The sequence below is a fragment of the Notothenia rossii genome, assembly GCF_949606895.1.
Source record: "Notothenia rossii genome assembly, chromosome: 2".
Lineage (NCBI taxonomy): Eukaryota > Metazoa > Chordata > Actinopteri > Perciformes > Nototheniidae > Notothenia > Notothenia rossii.
The window spans coordinates 95,176,436-95,203,539 of record NC_136904.1 but is presented as its reverse complement, the minus strand read 5'-3'; the positions used below and the strand labels follow the sequence as shown (position 1 = coordinate 95,203,539).

Sequence of the window (27,104 nt, the reverse complement as noted above, 5' to 3'; positions counted from 1 at the left end):
GGAAGCTCTGACCAGAGGAAGCTCTGATGAGAGGAAGCTCTGACCAGAGGAAGCTCAGATCAGAGGAAGCTCTGATCAGAGGAAGCTCTGACCAGAGGAAGCTCAGATCAGAGGAAGCTCTGACCAGAGGAAGCTCTGATGAGAGGGAGCTCTGACCAGAGGAAGCTCAGATCAGAGGAAGCTCTGATCAGAGGAAGCTCTGACCAGAGGAAGCTCAGACCAGAGGAAGCTCAGATCAGAGGAAGCTCAGATCAGAGGAAGCTCAGATCAGAGGAAGCTCAGATCAGAGGAAGCTCTGACCAGAGGAAGCTCTGATGAGAGGAAGCTCAGATCAGAGGAAGCTCAGATAAGAGGAAGCTCTGACCAGAGGAAGCTCAGATCAGAGGAAGCTCAGATCAGAGGAAGCTCTGACCAGAGGAAGCTCAGATCAGAGGAAGCTCAGACCAGAGGAAGCTCAGATCAGAGGAAGCTCAGATCAGAGGAAGCTCAGATCAGAGGAAGCTCTGACCAGAGGAAGCTCAGATCAGAGGAAGCTCAGATCAGAGGAAGCTCAGATCAGAGGAAGCTCAGATCAGAGGAAGCTCAGATCAGAGGAAGCTCAGATCAGGCATTTCTCACAATTTCAATAAAACCTCAACACACTAAATGAGCATCTAATCACTTTTCTGTGATCATATATCAGTTAGTCTTAAATTCATCTCAAAAGCCAAGCAGGAATTCTGGGAATTTTAGAAACAATGTTTTTGCCGATGGTTGCAAAGAGTTGACACTGTTTGTTTTTTGGGGGAATTTTGCACAAAACAAGTTAGATTTTATTTCCCATTCAAAGTCTCCAGCTTGTTTCCCAAAGTTCTTCATCCCAAATCCACGTCTTTTGTATTTATCTAAATCTTTGGTTGTTTTTGATCTCTAACCTCTGCTGGTGTGTTTGTCAGGACGCCGTCGAAGCAGAAAAGTCCTCAGGAGGAGAAGGACATCGACATCGTGGATTTGCTGAGGAACGTGGACCCCAAAGAGTACGAGAAGTACGCTCGCATGTACGGAATCACAGACTACCGCGGCCTGCTGCAGGCCATCGAGCAGCTGAAGAAGGAGAAGGCAGAGGAGAGTGGCAGACCGGTGAGTGTGTGTGTGTGTGTGTGTGTGTGTGTGTGTGTGTGTGTGTGTGTGTGTGTGTGTGTGTGTGTGTGTGTGTGTGTGTGTGTGTGTGTGTGTGTGTGTGTGTGTGTGTGTGTGTGTGTGTGTGTGTGTGTGTGTGTGTGTGTGTGTGTGTGTGTGTGTGTGTGTGTGTGTGTGTGTGTGTGTGTGTGTGTGTGTGTGTACGTCCTGATGGATAACGCGGTGTGTGTTCTGCAGGAAGTGGAACGTGCAGACAGAGAGTCGGATGAGGACATGGCTCGCCTGGTGGCCGACCTTCAGAAGAGGATGGAGCGCACAGAGGTCAGGAGGCGTTCACTGACCGCTGGGAAAACACAGATTACCTGTTAGAAAACACAAATAAAATGTATTCTTCATCACACTGAGGATATTTTAAACTGGTCTCCAGACACATTTTATTTGATGCAGAACAATTAAAAACCTTGAGAATGTAAATTCTACGACATTAACGGTTAAATATTAAATAATGATGGATCCAAGTAGAGGGATAATATTTAAAGGGGTCCCTATATAGTTTATGGGATAGTAGTAAAAATAGTAAAAATCGATCACAGATTTCTAAGAAAAAATTATAAATAATCTTTGTGATTGGAATGTGAGATAAATAATAATAATAATAATAACTAAATCAGAAATATAGGACACTTTTAAGCAATTCTTGCAAAAAGATCAAAATGAAATAATTGAATCAGATTGATAAATAAAACGACATGCACACTTAATCTATCCATTCATACACACATGCTCACCCTGCAAAGGTAACAACTCAATCTAAAAATGTCTCTACAATAATGTGTGTTTTCTCCGCTGCAGCCGGTGACGGTGATGAAGGACATCTCGGATCAATGCATCTTCACCCAAAAGGAGGCGGTGTTCGAGTGCGAGGTGAAGATCAACTACCCCGAGATCGCGCTGTCCTGGTACAAGGGAACGCAGAAACTGGACTCCAGCGACAAGTACGACATCAGCATCAGCGGAGACCGTCACCTGCTGAAGATCAAGAACTGCCAGCCCGCCGACCAGGGGAACTACCGGGTCGTCTGCGGGCCGCACATCTCCAGCGCCAAGCTGGCCGTCGCCGGTCAGTACTCAGACACTCAGATACTCAGAGACTCAGAGACTCAGAGACTCAGACACTCAGAGACTCAGAGACTCGGAGACTCGGAGACTCAGAGACTCAGAGACTCAAACACTCAGAGACTCAGAGACTCAGACACTCAGACACTCAGATACTCAGAAACTCAGAAACTCAGAGACTCAGACACTCAGATACTCAGAAACTCAGAAACTCAGAGACTCAGACACTCAGATACTCAGAAACTCAGAGACTCAGAGACTCAGACACTCAGAGACTCAAACACTCAGAGACTCAGACACTCAGACACTCAGACACTCAGACACTCAAAGACTCAGAGACTCAGAGATTCAGACACTCAGACACTCAGAGACTCAGACACTCAGATACACAGACACTCAGAGACTCAGACACTCAGACACTCAGATACTCAGAGACTCAGACACTCAGACACTCAGATACTCAGAAACTCAGAAACTCAGAGACTCAGACACTCAGATACTCAGAAACTCAGAAACTCAGAGACTCAGACACTCAGATACTCAGAAACTCAGAGACTCAGAGACTCAGACACTCAGATACTCAAACACTCAGAGACTCAGACACTCAGACACTCAGACACTCAGACACTCAAAGACTCAGAGACTCAGAGATTCAGACACTCAGACACTCAGAGACTCAGACACTCAGATACACAGACACTCAGAGACTCAGACACTCAGACACTCAGATACTCAGATACACAGACACTCAGAGACTCAGAGACTCGGACACTCAGAAACTCAGAGACTCAGACACTCAGATACTCAGAGATTCAGATACTCAGAGACTCAGAGACTCAGAGATTCAGATACTCAGACACTCAGAGACTCAGAGTCTCAGACACTCAGAGACTCAGATACTCAGTGACTCAGAGACTCAGTGACTCAGAGACTCAGAGACTCAGAGACTCAGAGACTCAGACACTCAGACACTCAGACACTCAGACACTCAGACACTCAGTGCATAAATACTCAGTAACAGTCCTGCAAGAAAAGTGCAACGAATACGCATTAATCGGAGGAAAAGTCAAAAATTCCAATCTGAGAAAAAAGATTGAAATTCTGAGAAAAAAGTCAAAATTATGTGAAAAAAGTCAAAATTCTGAGAAAAAAGTCAACGTTCTGAAAAAAATTTTACTTCTTAGAAAAAATTCATAAATCTGATAAATAATCTAAATTCTGAAAAAAATCTAAATCTGTGAAAAAAAATCTAAATTATGAGAAAAACTTCAAAAAAAAGACAAATAGTCAGAAATCTGAGGAAAAAATGGACAAATCAAAAAATCGAAAATAAGTACAATTATGAGAAAAAATTCAAAAATCTAAAAACTGATAAAAAAAGTCGAATCTGAGGAAAAGTCAACATTTTTAGAAAAAACTCGATTCGGAGGAGAAATTCAAATCCTAGAAAAAAGATTGAAAATCTGATCAAAAATATAAATTCTGAGGAAATGCTCTTTCTACCTTTCACAATAAAAGCGTGGCCTCGTCTGTGTCCTTCACTCGACCTCTAAACACAACCAAAGTGCTCAGTCAGCAGAAGGCTGCAGCGTCGTGATTAAAGCTTCAAAAATGTGTTGTAAGAGTTTGTCAGCATGTTTTCTCACGCTGTGTTTCTCTGCTGTGTGTTGCAGAGGCGGAGGTGGAGAAGCACCTGCAGGAGACCGCGGGTAAGGAAGGCCAGTCATGCTCGCTGTCTTGTCAGTTGTCCATCCCTAATGTAGAAGCTCAGTGGTTTAAAAACGGGAAGCGTTTAGAGATGAAGGGCAGGTACACGTCGGAGGTGAAGCACAAGGTTCAGAAGCTTCTGATTCGAGACCTGAAGACCCAAGACCAGGGCCGGTACTCCTGCAGGTACCAGACCCTGGAATCCTCGGCCGACCTGTGGGTGGAAGGTTTGTACAGGAACCGTCCTGCTAGCGTCTTCACTAACCTCTTCAGACCCCCCCCATCTGAGACTAACGCCCAACTCTTTTTTCTCTCTTTCTTCTGGGATTCCCTCCTTCTGTCTTAACTCTTCACGCTCTGGATTATCTCGCAAGAAACACACCGTCCCGCCATCATCTCATTCCGTTGTCTTCTTACGACTGAAATCCATCAAACCCCCCCCCCCCCCCCCCCAAACATCCAGCCATCATCAGCAGGGATGCACCGATCTGGGTTCTGCATTGTATTGTGTGGAAGAGAGGTTATCTTTCGGAACGTCGGATAGTGCTGCATCACCAACTTCATAGAAATGGCGATCAGGCATTTAGATTCCCAGTTCGATTGAACGAGATCACGAAGTTTAAAATGCTCTGCTCAGAGAAATACTGCAGCATACCAGATCCAGCACTTCCTAAACAGCTGACCACCAGGGGGCGCTGCAGGTGTTTGGCTTTATCTGTGTGGTCAAAACTCTCCTTAATGTTGCAGCTGCAGTCCAGATGATATGCTGTCTATTAAAGATATTAAGAGTCAGTCGAAGAAGCGTTTTATTAGATAGATCGTAGTAGTTTTGTCAGATATCCTTGAAAGCAAACGGTCGTTGTCCCGAGGGCCCATTACTCTGAACTTGGAGTAGTCTGAAACATGTTCCATTAGTCTATTGCCCTTTATTATCCCTGTGTGTCTGAAAAAGGCATCGATACCTGGTTTTCGCCAAATAATCTTCCCTTCCTCATGTCCCATTGTTCCAAACCCATCCTGGTCCCATTACCAAAAGCCGACTTCTCTTAAAACTGCTTCCGAACTTTGTAAAACAAAACATAACAAATAGTGAAATCCTTTTTAAGTGCAAATACAAATAGGTCAAAACATAAACAGGAATTCAAGCACTACGGAGAACACAAAACACAGAAAGGTGTCGATGCACTCTCCTTGCAAAGAGGGAAAAACAGTCTTTTTGGTGGCTATTTGAGATCGAAACTCTAAACACAGAGACATTGTTTAAAAGCATCGAACACACTTTTTATTCGGTGACGGCCCCAGATGTCGCCTGGCTCGGTGGTGTGTGTCGGTGTTGCAGGTGTACAGGTGTTCCTCAGACGTAGTACAGGTGTAATCAGTGGTAAAGGTAGATTGTGCCGAACAGCACGGATCCAGCTCGTTAATCGGATCGGTGCACCCCTCACCTCGCCCTCTGATCATCATCTCTAACCGTGTGGATGTTGTGTCGATAAAAAACAAAAACAACTACCATTCAAGTGTTGTCTTACATTCCTGGTTGTGATGCCAAACCCGTTTACCCATTCCCGTCTTTATCTGTTTTAGCTGAACAAATTCATTTCACCAAACGCATCCACAACATCGAAGTCAACGAGCGCCAGTCGGCCACCTTTGAGTGCGAGGTGTCCTTCGACAACGCAATCGTTTCGTGGTACAAAGACACCTGGGAACTGCGAGAGAGCCCGAAGTACAACTTCACAAGCGAGGGCCGAAGACATTTCATGGTTATCCGAAACGTGGCCACCGAAGACGAAGGTGTGTAGAGCGCCACGAGACCCGACACAGAGCCCACAGAGTTTTTTTTACCTCATTGTTTTGATGCCTTGAGTGTTAAACGTCTTCATTAATAATCCCGTGTAGGCGTGTACTCAGTGATTGTGAGGTTGGAGCCCCGAGGAGAGGCTAAGAGCACTGCTGAGCTTTATTTGTCTGGCAAAGGTACAGTCAGACGCCGCCATCTTTCTCTGTTTCTGCTCAGCTCCTGTCTGGTGCAGACTTTAACACGTTGTTCACTCTTCCCCCCTCTTTCACAGAAATTGAATTAGCAATGGCGCCCATGGGTAAGTCATTCTTTTATTCAACAACTTAAATCTATGAGTGACATTGAAGGTGAATCCTCTTGTTCTCTGATCCGTTTCATCCCTGTAGACATGTTAGCCTAGCTCAGAACAAAGAGTGGACATTTGGGAAAGCTGCCATCCAGTGACAAATAGCTAGCATCATCTTGGGACGACCCATTATTCCAATATCCCAATCGACTACAATCTCCAACTATAGCGAAAGCCGACTGTCCAACAACATGTTGTCCTGAAAACCAACCAGTCGCTGCTCTAAAGGCCCACCGTTCAGGAAACACACCCTCCCTGCAACGAGTGTGTGGTTTCAGAGCAACGGCCCGTTGTTTGGGATAACGTGCTGTTCTCCAAATGGTTTGGACTATTGGGGTTTCAGGGTTAATGTGCACAGCTATTGAATCTTACGGACATTTCAGTCTTTGGTTAAGCGGCAGTACGCTAGCAGTTTGTAGTTTTGATTTTACCTTTATTTATCATCAACATCCCAAAGATGTTGGGAAACAAGAGGATTTTCCAAAATGTCTAACCGTTCCTTAAATAGAGAACAGTTACCATCAGTGTTGTTCTTCTGTACACAGAGTGCGTTTAGCTTCTTTTAAATACAGCTTGGTTATAAAACCATGTCCCATATTCTTTAGATGTCCCAGACTCCTCAGTTCAGAGGCCTGACGTGCCTTCATCCGTGGCAATTCAAGGTAAGACTTCAAAACCAACCAAGAGAAAACCATTTCTAACATTTAACCAGAGTTTAAAGAAAGTTCCAGAAAACTGAGAATCTTTCTGAGTCTCCTACTAAACTCTTTAATATCTCAATTAACGCATGTGTTCTTTTACCTTTAAAGAAACTTCTGAATTCTATCAATATGAAGAAGAGTTTGAACAAAAACAAGGTATTTATTATGTTTTGCTCACAAAGGAACTTTGAATGAATAATCTTATCAATAGATCTTGATTACAGATCAGATTTAACGCACTTAGCTTTACTCTGTTCTTCTCCCTCTCTGGCGATCAAACTAATCCAGATATTAAACGTTTGTTTGTTTAAGAATATTCATATCACTATGAAGAAGAGGTGCAGGTGCAGCAGAGAGGTACACCATGTTGTATTTCCTCATCTTCATCATCTTCATCCTCCATTAAAACAACCGAGCAGATCTGGGAAAACAAGATCAATAATCTGATCAGAAACAACCTGAATAATAACGTTTGTGTATATTTGCATAAATAATATAGCATTCATTAGAAAGTAAAACAGATATGGATAAATAATAAATATGAAGAGGTTTTGTGAATGTACTTGTTCATCTTTGAATGCACAGTTAATGGCTGTAAGCATATATAACAACATGGATCAATGCACAACAGCGCCTGCAGGTTCCTTTGAATGAGTCATATACCGTAAACAAATATGCGGTATATCTTAACGATAGCTAAGAAGTTATTTAAACATTTCTGATCATTCCTAGATCTAGGTCTCAAATTGTGAATTGACCCAAATCTGCCTCTTGCGTTCACCCTAACATCGCCGCCACCGTGTCCTCTGTGTAATACGCTCTTGTTTGTTTGTTTGTTTGTTTGTTTGTTTGTTTGTTTGTCTACAAACTTTGAAGATGTGTTTTTATTCTTTCACTCTTGTAACTTCCACCCCATCTTCCATCTCTCCGTCACACACTCACTAACTTCTCACCATTTCACAGACAAAGTCTTTTCTCTTGTCGATCTGGGATTAAAACTCTTTCAAAGTTATTTCCTGTTTGAATATCTGCTCCCTGATTTGATCAAAGAACATGAACATAGAGGTACATGTTGGCTTCTGTTGGCGCTATGACAAAATCCATCATGGACGTATTCTGATTAGCTGACTGCTAACGGATTAGCATCTGCACTTTGGTTTGTTTTCAGAGTTTAATCTCTTAGTAATCTCTTTAGGGTCTGTTTCTCTTTGAAGCTGTTGAGTCGTTAATACTCTCACTCCCTTTTCAAAATCAACGTTTTTTTTAGTCCCATTTAATCGAGAAAACGATGACTTTGTGAAACCACTTGTTTGTTTTCGTGCACAAACCTTTCCTCACGTTTGTTGTGTTTTATCACTTCTGTGGTCGTCACACCTTCAGTGGAGATTGAGAGCTGGAGTGAAGAGACGGTAACACAACAGGTGTCCACAGCCACAGGTATCACAGCTGTGTGTGTGTGTGTGTGTGTGTGTGTGTGTGTGTGTGTGTGTGTGTGTGTGTGTGTGTGTGTGTGTGTGTGTGTGTGTGTGTGTGTGTGTGTGTGTGTGTGTGTGTGTGTGTGTGTGTGTGTGTGTGTGTGTGTGTGTGTGTGTGTGTGTGTGTGTGTGTGTGTGTGTGTGTGTGTGTGTGTGTGTGTGTGTGTGTGTGTGTGTTCCTCTTGGTTCCTTATTTCAGTCTCAGGTCACGTTTCTGGCTTCTGCTTCCCTTATAAACTCTAATTTCTTACCCACAATGCATTGTAATAATTGCTTTGCATTGTCTAATTGGTTACTGTTTGGATGAACTGTGTATACCTGATTCTTGTTGTATTCAAATGTTAGTATTTAGTTTTCTAACTCAAAGCTCTGATAACCTGCAGCTGCTGTAACACAACCTATCAGCCTGCCTCTCTTTTAATCAACACATAGAAACAATTAGAGTCTTCTTGCTTTACATTACAGAAGGTAATACACACATTTGTTTCTGAAATATAGAAGATCAACTCTTTTAGTTAAAGACTTCACTAAAGCAGGAAGTACATCCTTCTGACAGTGACGATGACTCTGGGTTCCCTTTGTGCTTCTTCTAGCTGCCAGAGTCGCAGTTGAGGAGAAAGTAGAGACCAAGAAAGTTGAACTGAGAGAGGGAGTTCCATCCAAAGGTAAGCCTGACTTCCTGCTCAGCTCCGCGCTCCAGGAAACCCTCCCCCGTCTGTCGTCCAGCACTAACACCTTGGACTCTTTGTGTTCCTGTCTTCCTCTTTCATTGCTGCTCCTCAAAGACGTTCTCTTCTGTAGTTGCTTTGTGCTTTATTATCTTCTGATGCTTCTCTGCTTGACCTGCAAGCGCTCAGCTGCTCTCTTGTGTTGTTAACACAACCGGTGTCTTTTTAAAGTTCCCAAAGCTGAGGAGAAGCCTGAGGAGAAGCCGAGGGCGTCGCTGAAGGAGCCGACCCCCCCTACAGGTGATTCACGTCTGCCTTCCATACTGGGTTCCTCTGTGTGTGAATGTTGTTTCTTTGTGAATTCTCACTTAAATGCACTCACATTTTAAAGTACCTGAAGCCACAAAGCCATTGGAGAAAAAGGTTGCTGCCGTTTCAGAACCAGAGCAGAAGAAAGCCCCCTCTTCCAAAGGTAGAGATGTCTTCCTTTCTAACATCTCTCTCTTTGCAGACGACACTCGCCTAATGCTTTCTGATTGCTTTCTGTCCCATTGGTCTGGTTTCCTTTGACTCTCTGGTTGATTATGTTTTTAAATGTATCTTAAAAGAAGCAGAGGAGGTTCAGAAGCCTGCTGCCGTGCCCTCACCCCCTGCGGAGAAGCCTGGACTGCCAAAGAAAGGTACTTTGAGACGTCTTCAGTAGCAGCTTATCGTCCTCACCGCTACGTAGCCGCTAACCTCTTCATGTCTGTCTTCCTGTTCGTGCTCTTTATCACTGTCTCTGTGTTAAGTGTCTGAACTCTTGTTTTGAAGACTCTTCATAACTCTTAAATGCTACCACAACTTTATGCTAACATTAGCTAATGTCTGTCTTGCCCACCTGAAGATGAGCCCAAGCCTCAGGCACCAGCTGAGCCCAAAAAAGTGGCGTCTGCAGCCAAACCTGAGGCTGAGCCCAAGCTCAAACAGAGAGCCGAACCTGAAGCAAAGCTTAAGCCCAAAGCAGAACCTGAAGCCAAACCGGCGGTGAAGGTGGAGCCGGATGCTAAGCCAGGGGCGGTAAAGAAGCCGGCTACCCCCCCCTCCAAAGGTATTTCCTTTTGTGTGTGTGGGTTCATTTGAAAACGTATTGAGTCTAAGTGTGTGTCTGTTTCTCCGTCCTGAGTGTTTACACAGCTCAACTTTATGTGTTTAGCTTCGAGTGTGGAAGCGAATCTTTGACTTTCTGTGTGTCGTGATTGTCGAGTCTAAACTAAATGTTGCTTTAAGTCCCCGAAGAGGCTGCACAACCAGAGCCGGCAAAGGTCAAGCCTGAACCGTTGGTAAAAAAGCCAGAACCAGAGGCTCCAAAAGCCAAACCAGAACTGGAAAAAACAAAACCAGAAGTTCGTAAACCGGAGCCAGAACTGCCCGCTCCAAAACCTGAACCTGCAAAGGTCTCAAAACCGGAACCAGCAGTTAAAAAAGCTGAACCTGAAGTGAAAGTTCCAAAACCAGAACCGAAGCCTGCTCCGAAGGAACCTCCAAAGCAAGGTACACAGCGTCTCTGATTGAGATGTGTCTTAACTCCACCCTCCACCTGTAACCCGTCTGGAGTGACTGTCCATGCCTAATGATCCTGTTTGTGTTTGTTCTGAGTAAAACAAACTTCTTCATCATCATCATCGTAACCCGGCAAACTAAAACCCACACTCTTACCTTCATCTTAAACTCTCTTCGGCTCCTGGTTGTTTAGTCTAACGTCTAACTGTGGTTACGGTGGGGCTGCACGTCTGGTTTCTTGTCTTGCACTCGATAGAGTGTTTGCATCTTACTAAACTCTTTAGCTTTTCAAAATGTAAAGGCTTTTAATGTTTGTAAATTATACTCTTTAAAGTTCCTGTGGAGGAAAAAAGACCTGTGGCTCCAAAAGCAGCAAAGAAACCAGAAGCTGCTGGTGCTCCCAAAGAAGAGCCGGCACAGAAAGACAAAGGTACCTTAATGTTCCCGAGCCCAGACTCTGTTCTGGGTCCTTTGAGTCTGGAGTTACGCTACTCAAGTTTAACAGTGATATGATGATAACCAAGCTATTGGCACTTTAAGACAATTGACCAACAAAGGGTCATTTGAGTGAAGTAACTCCACGTTGTTTTAAAACGATCTTTGTTTGTGCGCCAGCACATTTCAACATTCTTTCTAGTCATGTCTTGTGCATGTGTTTGTGTCAAACCCTCTTAAAGCTGTGATGCCCAGACCTAAAGTGGTACCTGAAGAGGTCTCTGAGTCAGCCCCTCAGAAGGTGTTTGAACCTGAGAGGCGTCCAGATAAAATACCTGAAGCACCAGGGAGGGCTGAGGTGAAGGAAAAGACCCCCGAGAGGGTCCCAGAGAAGGTGCTGGCCCCCCAGAGAAAAGTAGATGAAATACCAAAGAAGGTTCCAGAGAAACGAGCCGTGGAGAAGGCTCCTCCTGAGACGAAGTCTGTGAAAGTTTCTCAGAAAGTGTCCGAAGAAGAGCGGACTCCTGAGGAAGCTAAACCTGAACGGGTGTCTCAGAAAGGACCAGAGAGGGTCTCTGTAGATAGAACACCTGAGCAGGTGTTTGAAACTAAAGGTACAGCCGAGGCAGACCTCAACTCTTTCTTTAAACACGTCTTGTTCATGCATGAGAACCATCGGCAGCAGCTCACTCGCCTCTAAATGTACAAAACTCATGATTGTAAGTAAGAAAACCACTTTGACCATTTTCATTTAATAAGATTCATTGGCTACTTTATGATATTGAATTCATTATATTCAATATCATGTGCCCTTTGTCTACCAGCAGAGTGTAGCAGGGTTCCTGTGGAGCAAAACATGGAAAGCAACAAAAAAAGGCTTGAATGTTTTTACAGAAAACTTTGTCCAAAAGAAATCCAGCAATGCAAACCAAGAAAAGTGTTTTAATCAGATGTAATAGATTATAACTGATCTCATTTCACCTTTGAATAAGCTTCGGGTGACTATACTGAATACATATATACAAACTATGAACCGTTTACTTTGTTTGGAGTGTATATCAGATGTAAGGAGTATTTAAATACAAGCTGAGCTGCTGCCACTTCTTTCAAAACCTTTGATTTCAAATGTCTTGCTGTGTTTCGTGTGATTAAATGTACGTTGCTTATTTCCTTTTGTTTGTTAAACGTCTTCATTCTCTTCTTTTAAAATGGTCTTCTACCGTCTCACCGGATTATCTTTAAAAGAAACCAAGAAGATTGTGAAGATCGAACAAGAGAGAAAAGTCTCTCCTGCAGAAAAAGGTACCGACCATCTGAAAACCGACGGAGTACTTTAACCACTTTAACTCTTGGTGATAATACATTACCACCGAAGCGTTAACCATGTGATTCATCTCTGTGTTCCTAATCCCTGTGTTTTGTTCTCACCTCTTGGCGCCGCCGCATGACGCCTTTTCTTCTTCTACAACTCTTAAAACTCCCAGAAACTGAGCTTCTCGTTAAGATCGAGCGCAGGAGAGCAGCTCAGGAGACTCAGGAAGTTTACCACGTCGAGGAGGAAGCGTGGGAACACCAAGAACACGCCAAAGGCAAAGAGGCTCATCTTGGCGAGACCGTAGAGCCGACATCAGACCTCTTACGTACAGAAAAGTCTGAACTGCGAGGCGGGATATCTGTTACTGACTCTGCAGGGAGGAAAGACACCCGGGCGTCCAGAGTGACACAAACACAAGGAACCATTGTTGTAGTCCAGAAATCTGACCAGGATAGGGAGGGTAGACCTAGAATAGAAACCACAGAAGAAGAGTTCATGATTCAGTCCATCTTGTCTTTAACAGACAGCGAGGCGGTCAGACAAGAAAGAAGGGACATCTCTATACAGGAAACTAGAGTCAAAAGGGGAAGAGAGGTGAGCATTGAAACAGAAAGCAAACAGCGCCAACAGGAAGTCAAGACTACAGTCAAAGAAATAGATACACCAGTTATTATCAGCACAGCAACTAGAAAACAGACTGAAGCGCTTGAAGGAAAGCATTTGACTGAGTTACGACGAGAGATAAAATCAGAACTTCCCAAAGAAGATCACAGCAGAAGTGAGGAAATTACAATTCAAAAGAGGGAAGTCACAGTTGAAGAGAAACGAGTGAGTTTATCTCAGGTAAAGATGGTAGAAGAGGAAACAAGTAAAAAGGTCGTAACGGGAATTAAACCAGGAGTCATTTCCAAAAAAGATGAGACCAGTGCACCAGGAAGAGTCTTGGTAAAGAAACAAGAGAAGCAGAAAACATCTGAGGAGAGGATTAGTCAAAAGAAGGACAGAGGTTCTGAAGACGTCACGCCCGAGGTCAAACCCAAAGTGTCCGTAACAGATATCAAACCTGAGGTCCAAAAGGAGACTGGAGCTGTTTCTGCACGAAGTGAAAGAGATTACAAGAGAACAGAGGAACAAAGTGTTCTATTTGAGGGAAGTCTTCAGACAAAACCTTCAAAACCAACATCTCCCCGAGGTACAGACAGACCGTCTAGCATCATGATCATACTCACATGTTCTTATCTTTGTTCAGGTTGGCTGTTCTTTTGACCTCCATCAGATTGAAGCCCATTGTCAAGCTCTCCTTTTACCTTGTTTTAAAGGCTTCTTTTTGATCCCTTCCCTTCTTCCTTTAATGCTCATATCTTGCGTTAAACACAAAACTATTATTCTTTAAAGAACCAGAATTCGAGGCCGAGACGATTCCCACGACCCTTCGTCCTGCTGCTCCGTCTCCAGAAGAAGGAAAAAGAGGTACAACATCAACGGCACATTTTCCTGTCAGCTCCTTTTCTTATTACCTCTGTGTTTGTCTCGTTTAACTCCAAATGTTTGTCTTTGTTGTTATTTCCCCCCCCCCCCTAATCTCTTGGCACCGCTTCATGGTGCTTTCTCTTCAAAACTCTTAAAATCTTCCGTCCTCAAGCGGCAACCGGCGGTCTGTTAAAGGCTGCGGAAAGAGCCGGACGTCAGACGGACTCCATATCAAGAGAAGAGGTTGAAGCACAAGTATATGGCAAGCCTGAAGAAGGCGAGGGTCCTAAATCTTTGCAGGAAGAAGAGGTTTTAAGTGCGATGGAAGAAGTGTCTGAAATAAGTGGTACAATATCTGTTACTGATGGCTCAAAGAGACGAGCTGTTAAAACAAGAGGCATCCCAACAACTAAAGATAAGCTCAGCATGACAGGAAGTGAGTCTGAGGGGAAAGTTCAGGAGGAGTCTTCTGTCCAAAAGCCTGATTCTCTAAAAGCAATAAAAGACATAAAGAAAGCTAAAGGTTATAAAGAAGCTCTACATAAAGGTAAACCAGTCAAAGTCAGTCCGATTGAAGGAACAGCCGAGATGAGACGCTCAGTCTCTCCCGGAATAGAAGTCAAACGTCAAGAGAAAGAAACTGAAACTAAAAAACCTGAGATCTTGTCAAAGAGCAGGACTGACGTGGCGCAGAAAGTGAGACGGCAGGCAGCGGTTGAAGACGAGGAAGCTGTAGTTAAAGGACTCCAAGTTAGTTGGCAAGAAAAGACAAAACTAAGACAAGAGCAAACTGAAAAACAGGTCTCCGGTAAGCCGGTAGGGCATTTGATCTCAGGACAAGCTACCACTGAAGAAGAAGACACTGGTAGTAAAGACATAGCTGATCAAATAGGCTTTGAGACGGTAACAACTGAAAAGGATGAAACAAGGGAAGAAATCACTTCTCCTGTTGTTGAGAAAACTAAACAAACAAAATCACTGACAAAACAGGAATCCATTGAGAGAAAGGTGCCTAAAAAGAAAAAAGAACCAATACGAGCCAGAACTGAAGATACTACCGATAAAGAAATTCATTTGAAACCAATCACATCCAAATCTGAAAAAGGAAAAGAACAAATGTTGTTAGAAACGTCTCAAACTGAAGGAATTCCACTTAAATCTGAAGAGGTTACAGTTCAATTCAGAGACAACCAAACTGATAAAGTTACAGATACATTTAGTCCTGAGGCCTTTCCTCACAAACAGAGGCAGCAGAAGCCAATCGAAGGTAAAGCTGAGGATGAACAGTCAAAGAAAAGGGTCCGAACTAAAGGTGAAGTCCCTCCTATTAAAGTTCAGGACGTTACAGAGCAAGAACTCATTGGAACCACTTCCCCAATCACTCCAATGATCCAATTAACTGACGTCTCTGCAGGGACCAAACCAGCACCAATAGAAGATGAACTACACACTGTCCACACAGAGGACATTAGGTTAGACGTCTCTGCAGGGACCAAACCAGCACCAATGGAGAAACAACACACTGTCCACACAGAGGACATTAGGTTAGACGTCTCTGCAGGGACCAAACCAGCACCAAAGGAGAAACCTCCGAAAGCTCAGATAAAAGTAAAAGCCAACGACAAGTATAATAAATTACTTCCAACTGAAGGGTTAAACAAAGGAGAGGAAATAAAAAAACTAGTGTTATGTAAATCTGATGAACGATATGACGCGGACCAGCCAGCTGGTGTCACTAAAAACAAAGTCAAACCCCTTAAAGACAAAGAATCAACAGTCACTGACAAGACTGCTGAAACAAAGGATCCCATGTCATCAGTCGATGCAGATACTTCTATGAAAACTAGTGGAACTGCTGAGATTGGACAGGAAAAACACAAAAAGCAAACATCCGTTTCAGATTCGACAGAAGAACCCTCTAAAGAAACAGCGACCGGCCAAACACAGAAGTTAGTCGAACATGAAGAGTCATTACAATCAGGCGGTAACAAAGGTAAAGACAGATGTTCTAAAGGCACAGAACCAAGACTCCAACAAACCCAAAGGACAGATACGCAACCTGTAGAAACTGCACCACGTAAAGAGATTACTGAGTTAGCTAAAAGCGAACGCCAGATATTACATAAAACGGACAAAGCTCCAGATACAGCTGCCTCAGATACTCTTATCAAACAGAAGAAACCAGAGAGAAAGGAACGCGGTGGAGGAAAAGGTGTAGACGCGCCTGTGATGGACAAAACTAGTGATATTGAAACGACAGATAGCGAACAGAAAACTCAAAAGATTATGGTTGAACGAGACGAGGTACAGCACAGCACAGTTAGCCATAAAACCTTTAGAGTTAAACAATTTAAACTTAAAACAGCTCAGGAACAAGCTGACAGAAGGGCTTCAGACACACATTTAGTGGAGGAGACTTCTAGAGAACTTTCAGTAGCTCCTGAGGAACATGCAGAAACCAGAGAAACTGAATTAGCAACAGTAGAAGAGGAAACTGATTTCTTTGAAGAAACACCTTCTGAAACATCAAAATCCTTGAATGAGAGAGGACAGAAGTTAGCCAGACCTAAAGAGGTTGCAGATGAACAAATCCCATTGAAATCCATCACGGTTGAAGATAAAACTAAACATGGTACTCCTGAAAAACATGCAGAAACTAGAGACTTTGTCACAAAGCACGCAACATCTGATGAGGAACTAACAGACAGTGAATCAGTATCTCAACAAGAGCCACGACAGAAACCTCAAAAGATTACCGTTGAACGAGACGAGGTACAGCACAGCACAGTTAGCCATAAAACCTTTAGAGTTAAACAATTTAAACTTAAAACAACTCAGGAACAAGCTGACAGAAGGGCTTCAGACACACATTTAGTTGAGGAGACTTCTAGAGAACTTGCAGTAGCTCCTGAGAAACATGCAGAAACCAGAGAAACTGAATTAGCAACAGTGGAAGAGGACATTGATTTCTTTGAAGAAATAGCTTCTGAAACATCTGAATCAATTTCCTTGAATAAGAGAGGACAGAAGTTAGCCAGACCTAAAGAGGTTGCAGATGAACAAATCCCATTGAAATCCATCACGGTTGAAGATAAAACTCAGAAACGGACTCTCACTAAACATGGTACTCCTGAAAAACATGCAGAAACTAAAGACTTTGTCTCAAAGCACGCAACATCTGACGAGGAGCTAACAGACAGTGAATCAGTATCTCAACAAGAGCCACGACAGAAACCTCAAAAGATTACCGTTGAACGAGACCAGGTAAAGCACAGCACAGTTAGCCATAAAACCTTTAGAGTTAAACAATTTAAACTTAAAACAACTCAGGAACAAGCTGACAGAAGGGCTTCAGACACACATTTAGTTGAGGAGACTTCTAGAGAACTTGCAGTAGCTCCTGAGAAACATGCAGAAACCAGAGAAACTGAATTAGCAACAGTAGAAGAGGAAACTGATTTCTTTGAAGAAACACCTTCTGAAACATCAAAATCCTTGAATAAGAGAGGACAGAAGTTAGCCAGACCCAAAGAGGTTGCAGATGAACAAATCCCATTGAAATCCATAAGAGTTAAAGAGAACATTGTAAAAGTAACACCCGCTGAAGATGGGGCACCAAAACAACCTGAAAAACATGTTAAGATCAAAGTCTCAGATGATGAATTTGGCGTCCAGATTAAAGATGAAAAAGTCCAAACTGGACCTGAAGAAACATCAGAGCTTCATAAGAAAGATAAACTGTCAGCCAAATCCAAAACCACTAGAGTTCAAGAGGCCAGGGCCGTTGCAGTTTCACATGAATATAGTGTTACACCTTTTGAAACTACACACATCAAACAAGAACACCTCCTAAGAAGGACTTCAGACGCACCTGTGATAGAGGAGGCAATGGACAGACAACAAGACACTCAAACTGTTATTCCTCGACACATGAGCTCATCTGAAGACGTTAAGGAAGAAATCAGGTCCTATTTAGTCCCCATTGAAAGTAAGACACCCATGTTGGCTCCCATTGAGAAGAAGACCCTAGAAAGACTGGAACAAATTGACAGCTTGGAGACAACTGAGTCTGAAGTCATTTATGTTCCAGAAAAAACCATCAGTCAATTTGAAACCTCTCTTCCAAAGAAAGACATATCGCAGACCAAGAGACAAGATAAGTCAGCAAAGACTGGGGAAGACATTCAGACTGTAGGATATTCAAAGAAAGACAAAAGAGACAAAAGTGTTCCTCTTGAACACAATAAATCTGAAACTAAAGTAGAAGTGAAACCTGAGATCGAAGAACAAAAGACAAAGTTAGATAACATTTCTCAAGACAGGATATTAGTCCAAACAATTCAAGATGAAACTGTAAAGATAAAACCAAAAAGGCATAAACAAACAGAGATCCATGATTCTGTTAGAGCTCTGCAAGACAAACCCTCTAAAGCAGAAGAGATCCAGTCCAACATAGCTCAAGTTAAGGATGCATATGGAAGTGTTGCACCATTGGAAGTCTCAGATACTAAACAAGTTCAAAGAAAGTTTAAAGAAGCTCCTGCCATGGAGGTTGCAAGTGAAACATCTGATACTTTTAAAGATAAGATAGCACAATCCAAATCCATGGAAGACATTGAAAAATCTCCAAAAACTGAAGTTAAAAGAAAAGTTTCAAGTAAACCAGAAGAAAAACTTCCAATAATGGACAAAACTACCACAGATGTTCCAACTGTCATCCCTCCTGTGATGGAGGAAATTAAAACAGACATAGCGATGGAACAAGATGCATCCAATGCACCAGATGAGTATGGAAACACTTCCACAAAGAAAGAAGCAACTAAAATGGAAGTGGACGATTTCCAGACTAATAGATCCCTTAAAGAGAAACGCAAACGTTTGGACAAACCTATGAAAACTCCCCTAAAGGAAGTGCAGTCTAAGACAGTGGTAGTAAAAGATGAATATGGTAGTGTTACTCCATTCGTCCCAGAAGCAAACCAAGAACAAGTGGAAAACAGGTTTTCATTGGCTCCTGTGATGGAGGTTGCATCTGAAAGATGTCTGATAGTGACAGAAGGAGGCGTTAGATCAGACACTCTCCAAAGATATGTCACACCTGATGAGCTCATTAAAGACATTCGCTCAACAAAAGAGGATGTTTACAAGTCAGACGATGTTCCTGCAAAGTCAAAGGAGTCTTCCAAAGATATTACAGTACATCCAGTCTTTTCAAAAGTAGACGTAGTTCAAGATCAGACAGAAAAGGCTTCTCCCATTAAAGAGGATTTACCTGATAAACAGAACATTGAAAGACAAGCTTTAACTGTATCCAAACCAGAAGAAGCATATCAACGCTCTTTGGTGGAGCAAGAAGCTTCAGAGAAACGTACAGTCAAGGGTAAAATCACTGCAGGTCTTCCAGTTGAAGAGATAAAAAACAGTCAAAAGCAGACAGACATAACCGAGGCAGAGACTGAAAACATTAAGTCAAAGAAATCAAAATCCCTAAAAGAGAAAGCATTGAAGTTGGACAAACGTTCCTCTGAAGAAGTGCAGTCTAAGTCAGTTACAGTTAAAGGTGAATACGGTAGTATTACTCCACTTGAGGAAACAAAACAAGCTGAGAGAATAGTCTCCGTTGCTCCTGTGATGGAGGTCGCAGCTGAAAAACACCAGATAGTTAAAGATGTAGATGTGAAATCAGACACCCTGCAAAGACTTATTGCACCTGACAAGCGTGTTAAAGACGTTGGATCCAGTAGAGAGGACGTTTATGAATCCAGTGAGGCTTCTCTTGAGTCCACCAAGCGAAGGGTGCAGGCTGAGAAACAAAAGATTACAGACAAAGATAAGAAAATGCTAACAGAACAGAAACAAACTCAGCAACAGGCAGAAGCGTCAGCTGCTACTCAACAAAAGACTCGAAAAACAGTGAAAGGAGACCAAGAACGGTCTAGAATGAAAAGCATTCAGTCCAGAACAGACACCGTTAAAGACCTCTTCCTCAGGGTTGCTCCACAGGTAGAAACAAAGCAGGACCAAATAGAAAGCAAAGCTTCGAGGACACCTGTCATGGATGTTGCTTATGAAAAACCATTGATTATGAAACAACATGAGTTTAAATTTGATACTCCGCAGAGGTTTATTACCCCTGACGATCTTGTTAAAGACATTACATCAAGTAAAACACAGTCAGTGGATGTTCCTTTAAAGAAAGACGAACACACAACAGGTACCAGCCTGACGTTAGGTCAAACTGAAGAGTTTAGAGCTCAAGAAAGAAAGTCCAAGGTTGGAACACTTGTTGACAAAACTACTAAAGTTACTCCCATACAAACAACCACCTCTAAAGGATTACTGCGAGGCAAAGACACTTTAGACAGATATGCAAGAACTGGAGAAAGTGCTCAAACAGAATCTTTGAAAAAGGCTTTGAATAACTCTGATCCAAGAGAAGGAATTCAGCCAAAGGTGGTCATGGTTAAAGATAAGAGAGCTACAGTAAGTCCGCCTGAAGGAACAGAAATAAAGCACACACAGATTGAAAGAAAAGCCACAGTAACACCTGTGACGTCTAAAGAATCACTTATTGCAGAAGAATATACCAAAAGAGAAATTCTCAAGGACGTGCGAACAATGTCAGCCGGACAAGACTTTAAATATATAGAAGAAAGACCAAAATGTGTCACTTTTAGAGACCATGCTGCCAAACAACAACATCCAATGTCATCACATTTAGAGGAAGCACCTTTAGAAAGACACCTGAAGTTGGCTAAACCCAAAGAAATAAAGACAGAAGGAATGGTAGGAACAAACCAAATCCTCAAGGAACTTCCTGAAAAAGAAAAACTTGAGATTAGACAAGTAGAAATAAAAGGAGATCAGTTACTTAAACCCACAAAAACGATTCTGGAAATGCATAAAACCCAAGAGATTTCTGGGAAACACCAAACAGCAACGACAGAGTCAAGAGCTGATATTGGCGTGATCAGAGAGCCCTCAGTAACAGATACAACCAAGCCAAAGACGGTTCAGAAAAAGACTACAGAATTCGGAGAAAGTATGAACAGGAAGTCAGAGGCGGAGCAGTCTCTCAAAGCAGACGTCCGGTACCTCCCTCCTCAGGAAGTGTTGACTTTGAAACCAGAAGGAAAAGAACGAGTCACCCTTCAAGAGTCTTCCAGAGGTATAGAGGGAGATATGTTATGTGTCACCGAGCACGTGTTTTACTTTACCTGAGCACCTCACACCCTTGTGCACCTCCTCCTTAAGGATCTATTAGATTCATACCTCTTTCGTCTTTCGACCATTTCAAGAAGACATCCATGTCACACCACCCATTTTGTGTCGTCACAAACTGTACTCCTGCTCATTGTGAAGAACCGTCCCACTGTCGCCTCAGACAGACTCTCTTTCTGATCACCTGATATCACTGCGCTTCCACCTTGGGGTTTTTCTTCATTGCTTTGTCTCATTATGTTTGTCGTGTCCTTTATGTTGATTTTTACCTGAGATATTTTATTACAGAAATGAGGTGAGAACTCATTTCCTACCTTGTATGTTTCCATCCTGGACCTTGTTTGTTGTCGTTGTGTTGTTTGTCTTTGCATGCTGGTTCCGTGCTCACCCATCAGTCTTACTGACCTTCTGATTGTTGTATAATTTCATTTCAAAGTTCCTGTGAAGGGAATGGAGTCTCCACCACAAGTCACAGAAGCACTGGTAAAGCCAGCTGCTCCTCAAGAAGGTACCACCCTCTCTTTTAAATGTTTTAATGGTGTTTATGTCTCTCTGTTTCTGTCTATGTGAGGCATTCGTGAAAGAATGTCACTCTTGAGCGAACATGATCTTTGAATCTTTATCGAAAGGACAATGGAAAAAGGTTTTCTTCATAGAAATATGAACTTTGCCTTTTTATGGTTTCAAGCTCTTAGATCCAACATATATTTGTGTTTGTGGAGAGCTTTCTGTTGAATTCCCTTTTTACTTTGTACTTGAAGAGAGCAAACCGCAGGCGGCTGTCAAAGTTCAAGAAGGTGCCAAAAAGCCTGAAGTCACAGACAAGACCAAGAAGTTAGAGAAGAAAATAACTCCCCAGGAAGAAACAAAGCCAGGTATACAGATAATAACTTGTAAAGAGTTTGCACTCAGACCGTGTGCGTCTTCCAAAAAAAAAGTGTGTTTACTTTACAACCCCCTCTTTTATTAAGTGGCCAAGCCAAAGGCTGCCGCAAAGGCTGAAGAGCCAACCAGGAAGGGTGCAGAAGAAGGAAAACCAACCGTGGTAGAAAAGATATCTCCTGAAACAGGTAGAGCTATAGGAAGAACTGACCTTGAAACATCCTCTTTGTTTGAGATTTCCAGTCCTATCCATCTTTTACACTTCCATCTTCATCACTGGAAATGTTGACTAACCCCCACTTGTGTGTTTCCACCGTTAATCTTGGTCGGTCCGGTCTTCTCATTGGGATGTTTGTCTTTTCATGTTGTGTGTCCTATTTGTTCATTCACCACAAATCTAACTGAAGCATGCCACAGCTGTCCTTGGACTCTTCATGTCATCTCTTGACTTATTCCCCATGTCATTCCACTAAATCACGTGACACTAGACCACTCTGCATACTCAGTCACATCTTTACCACAAATCCCATCAGCTATCATTTCTTTGAGTGCGTTTGGTAAGGTCTTCCGACTTTTAAATCAGTGAAACTGCTATTTATGACCGATGAAATGTTCTAACTAACAACTGTCTGAACTATAATCCTGTATTAGATCAAACCAAGGGACCCGTCCAAGCACCGGGAGGAGTCAAGAAAGGTAGGAGCACCGGTTACCGCTCACCTCACCTCAGTACACTCAGTACACAGTTACTAACGGCTAAAAAAATACACAGCATGATACTTGTATAGCCACCAACTCAAAAACGACCCAACAGTTGGAGATGTTGGGACATCAAAAGATCTTTTTTTTTAAAGAATACTAAAAGCATACACACAATACATGTTTGTCTGTTGTGTCCTGTTGTCTTTTCTTGTAGTCGTCCTCTTCTTTGTCTTTTTGGTTACTGTTGGACTGTCATCTTTATTTATCAGTTTTATATATGGTGGTAAGTGTGTGTGTACAAACTGTGGTGTCATTCCTTACGTTCCATAAGTAATGTCAAACCTTTGCCACCTCAGAACCTCTCCTGCAGAAAAAAGGTAGAGTTCAGACTGAAGAGGAGGGGACGTTTGAGATTCCCACTTTGAGGAAGACCACCAGAGTCATGAAAGAAGTAGAAGAAGAGCAGGAGATAATCAAACTGAAGAAGATTCCTTCAGTTCAACTGAAAGAGGCTGAGGAAGAGGAGAGACCTCAGAAGGTCACGAAGACCACAGTGTTTCAGGTGGAGGAGTTGGTGCACAGAGAGGAGGCGGTGGAGATGTCCATCGCCACCAGGAGACCCGCAGAGGAGAAGAAACCTCGAGACAAAGCAGAGGTGGTGAAGAAGCCTGAAGTCATGAAGCCTAAAGCAAAGGACCAGAAAGAAGCACCTGCAGAAGCCTGGAGCCGGCAGAGACCTGTTCCAAAGGATGAGAAACCACAAGATGAGATTTCTTTGAAGAAAGCTCCCAAGGCACCAAAGGAAGAGGAAGCTGCCCCGCCCACTGCAGCCTTAAAGAAGGTGAAACAAGTGCCTTCAGATGAAGTGGCACCAGAAGTGATCAAATTAAAACCGTTTGAGAAACCTGTTAAAGCATCTGAGGAGCCGGAGAAAGACAAGAAAGAGAGGCTAGACAGGGACTCTGCGCCTTTCCAGAAGCTAGACAGAGTGCCTAGAGAGCTGGAAACTAAAGAGCCTTCCAAGAAACCTGAGCGAGCTCCTCCAGAGGTCAGAGAGCCACCAGCCAAGGTGCCAAAGCCAGTAGATCAAAAGAGAACTCCGGAGAAAGAGCCTGAGGAGGTCAAAGCGCCCACTAAGGTTAGGAAAATCCCAACACAGGAACAAGAGGTGGAGAGCGTCAAGCTGAAGCCTTTCTCCAGGCCGTCCAAAGAGGCTGCAGAGCCTGAGAAGAAAGCAGCGGAGGAGAAGGAGAGGAAGCCGGCTGATGCCCTGCAGCGCCGTCGCACCAGCCCACAGGAAAAACCTAAAGAACGAGAGCCTGAGGCTAAACCGATGAAACCTGAGATCGCAGAAACTCCAGAGAAGAAGCCTGCAAAGGTGGTGGAGGCAGCTCCAGCTGAGAAGAAAACCACTCCCGTTAAGAAACCAGAAAAGGTTCCTGAGGAGCCCAAACCTCTGCAGCTGAAGAAGGGAGTCACACCGAAGCCAAAGGAGGAGAAAGAAGAGGTGGCTCTGAAGCCTTTGGAGCAGCTCAAGAAGGTGGAGCTGAGAAAGACACCATCTCCTCAGGTGGAGAAGCTCAAAGACGCAGAGAAGGTCCCCGTGGAGAGGAGGCCCAGTATTGATAAACTTAAAAGGGTTCCTAAAGCAGTTTCACCAAAAGCCTCTGTGGAAGCTGTGACTCTGAAGAAGGTCCCGAAGAAGCCGTCCCCCGAGGAGGCTGCAGAACCAGCGAAGCCCGGGAAAGGAAAGGTTCCCCTGGGGAAGGAGGTGTCTCCTGGAGCCGTGCAGATGAGGAAGATAGCCACCCAGCCTGAGGAGGAGGTGTATGAAGAGGAGGACGAGGAAGATGTGGAGCAGGAGGAAGATGAGGCCTGGAGCTTGGAGATGGTTCGCCGGGACAGTTACGACTGGGAGGGTGAAGGAGAGGAAGGTGCCCTGGAGGTGCCCGGGGTCTCCAGGAGAGGTGAGATGGTGGCGACTCTAACCCGTTGGATGACGGCCGAGACAAACGCTGCCTTCATGCCCTGAATAATCGCTACCCATTCCCACCATCATGCCTCCATCCGAATCATTCCTCACATCTCAAACGTGACCCGACTCACACCATCTTTTTCTTGTGTTTGTGTTGAATATCAATCTGTTTGTCAAACTGTCATTTGTGTGTCCGTCATTTCCATCCGTCCAACACGTGTTCCCATAACATCTCCACCCTTCTGTTTTGTCGTTCCATCTCTTCATGATGTTAAAGTCATTCATGTGCCTTTCGTTTCCATTATTCAACCATCACTATGACATCATATTCCCCAATCCATTCGAGTGGACATTACACATCTCACAGCTCTGGCATGTTCACGAAGACACCTGATGGCGTTGTGTGCCGAAAACTCATTTGTGTTTTTCATGAACAGAGGGATCACCAGCAGGAGAAGCAGCAGCAGGTGGAGGTAGAGGTAGAGGACTGAAACGTAAGTCTCTTTTCTTCATATCTTTTAATGAAGTGATTCCAAAGAGTCCTTCATGAAATGACCGTTCATTTGTATTTCAGCCAAGCAGACCCCGTCCCCCGGAGAAGGTAGGGGCCGTGGTCTGAGGCCCGGAGGAAAGGGTCCCACGCCACCAGATGAACCGTTCGCAGGGTTCAAGCTCAAAGCCGTCCCTCTGAAGTTCATCAAGAAGCTTCAGGACATCTTGTTGAAGGAAGCCGAGTCCATCGGATCGGCTGCGGTGTTCGAGTGTGAGGTTTCGCCCTCCACCGCCATCACTACCTGGATGAAAGACGACTGTAACCTTCGCGAGAGCCCCAAGCACAAGTTCACCTCTGACGGCAAAGACCGCAAGCTGAACATCATTGATGTCCAGCTCTCTGACAACGGGGAGTACACGTGCATAGCCAAGAATGCCGGCAAGGAGATATCATGCAAAGCCAAGCTCATTGTTGAAGGTATTCATATTTAGTTCTGTCCTGAATATCTTTCTCCTAATCATTATCCAAGCATTCGCCACTCATTGCCTTTTTATCTCGACACAGAGCTTCCATTGAAATGGATCAAGGAGCTGGAGGAGGAGACCTCGGCTATGAAGGGTCAGCCTCTGTACATGACCTGTGAGTTGAACAAAGAGAAGGATGCGATATGGAAGAGGAACGGTGAGGTCCTGAAGAAACAGGCCGGGAAGATTCAGATCAACGTCATCGGCATGCAACACTCTCTGACCATCCAGAACTCCACTGAGGCCGACACCGGGCTCATCAGCTGTGAGGCGGCCTGCCAGGAGGATATCAAGACCTCAACGAATGTCAAAATCATTGGTAAGCAGTGAACATGTCCCTAAGGACGCATCCATCAATCCAGGTGTTTTATAAGTAGTGGATACAGGTAGAGATCTGGTATTGTCCATTCTTATTTAAAAATGTAATCACCATAAAACCAAATCACTAATCGTACATTCAGATATCTGCAGATTTAGAGAAGCAGCTTTGAATTCTCCCCCTAAACCTAATTTCAAATTGCAAACATTCTTGAAACCGCCACAAAGTTAGATACACTAATTCAGACTAAGCCTGTTTTGGCCCTCCTGCTTTATCTTAGAATACATCTTCTTAATATTTTGTATATGAATTACGTCTTGTCTTTATAATGCAAACCATTGTTTAACTCCAACAGAAATCATCAGGGATTGGATTGTGAAACCGCTGAGAGACCAGCATGTGAAACCGAAAGCCAACGCTACGTTTAAGTGCGAGCTCTTCAAGGAATCCCCCAACTGGAAGTGGCTCAAAGGAGAGGAGGAGATCACTCCTTCAGACAAGATTGAGATCAAGAAGGAAGGAAAGGAGCTGACGCTCACCATCAAGAACTGTCAGCCTGAGGATGTGGCGCAGTATTGCATGGAGGTGGAAGGACGCCTTTACACCGCCAATCTCACTCTAGGAGGTTTTTCTATCCACTCACTTACCTTCCTTTTTGCTTTAGGGATGTCAGTAGAAACAGTTCTCGGGTAACAAGTGGGAAGCAAAGCTCAACTCAAGACTAACAGGATCATGTCATCTCTTTGTCACATTTAAGTTAAAAGCTACAGGTAGTTAGCTAACGTTAGCTGTTAGCTGTTAGCAGCCTGTGGAGCCAAGCTCCTTTGAGTCGCATTGTGGTGCATACAAACTCTTTAGACTAATTGAAGTATTAGGTCAATCATAACGCTATCATGATGTGTTTAATGTAGACTTGTGTGAGAAACGTAAATAAATCCAGTTGTCTGAAGGAGGTGTAATTAGGAAATGATGACCTGTTTGATTTCCAAACAAAACCCAGTATGCTAATGGTAACAAAGAAGGGTAAGATTAGTTATAGGTATCAAGAACTGGGTATTGGCGACTGACTTTCTGGTACTGTGACATCCCTAAGTGCCTCGTTTACTTTTCTTTAGCCTGGTCCATATTTCTAACACAACATCTCTCTCAGAGCGCGAGGCTGAGATCCTGAAACCTCTGGCCAGCGTTGAGGTGGTTGAGAAGCAGGACGCCGTGTTTGAGACGGAGATCTCTGAGGACGATGTTCCCGGCGAATGGAAGCTCAAAGGAGAGGTTCTGACCAGATCCCCGGTA

General features: G+C 43.6%; 1 protein-coding gene across 1 annotated transcript in view; it reads left to right on the top strand.

Moving 5' to 3' along the window:
- Positions 1 to 27,104, top strand: part of ttn.2 (titin, tandem duplicate 2) — a 260,191-nt gene that overhangs the window by 99,877 nt on the left and 133,210 nt on the right. The window contains 31 exon segments of the mRNA XM_079665865.1: positions 936 to 1,119; positions 1,357 to 1,440; positions 1,972 to 2,239; positions 3,909 to 4,169; positions 5,527 to 5,736; positions 5,842 to 5,919; positions 6,015 to 6,041; positions 6,695 to 6,751; positions 6,899 to 6,946; positions 7,103 to 7,278; positions 8,086 to 8,227; positions 8,859 to 8,930; positions 9,165 to 9,233; positions 9,325 to 9,405; positions 9,542 to 9,613; positions 9,820 to 10,023; positions 10,203 to 10,466; positions 10,810 to 10,905; positions 11,153 to 11,524; positions 12,156 to 12,212; positions 12,395 to 13,474; positions 13,621 to 13,695; positions 21,353 to 21,424; positions 21,678 to 21,791; positions 21,888 to 21,986; positions 22,450 to 22,494; positions 24,913 to 24,969; positions 25,050 to 25,445; positions 25,533 to 25,811; positions 26,167 to 26,436; positions 26,962 to 27,101. Of these exon segments, the coding sequence (XP_079521991.1) occupies positions 936 to 1,119; positions 1,357 to 1,440; positions 1,972 to 2,239; positions 3,909 to 4,169; positions 5,527 to 5,736; positions 5,842 to 5,919; positions 6,015 to 6,041; positions 6,695 to 6,751; positions 6,899 to 6,946; positions 7,103 to 7,278; positions 8,086 to 8,227; positions 8,859 to 8,930; positions 9,165 to 9,233; positions 9,325 to 9,405; positions 9,542 to 9,613; positions 9,820 to 10,023; positions 10,203 to 10,466; positions 10,810 to 10,905; positions 11,153 to 11,524; positions 12,156 to 12,212; positions 12,395 to 13,474; positions 13,621 to 13,695; positions 21,353 to 21,424; positions 21,678 to 21,791; positions 21,888 to 21,986; positions 22,450 to 22,494; positions 24,913 to 24,969; positions 25,050 to 25,445; positions 25,533 to 25,811; positions 26,167 to 26,436; positions 26,962 to 27,101 (5,449 nt within the window).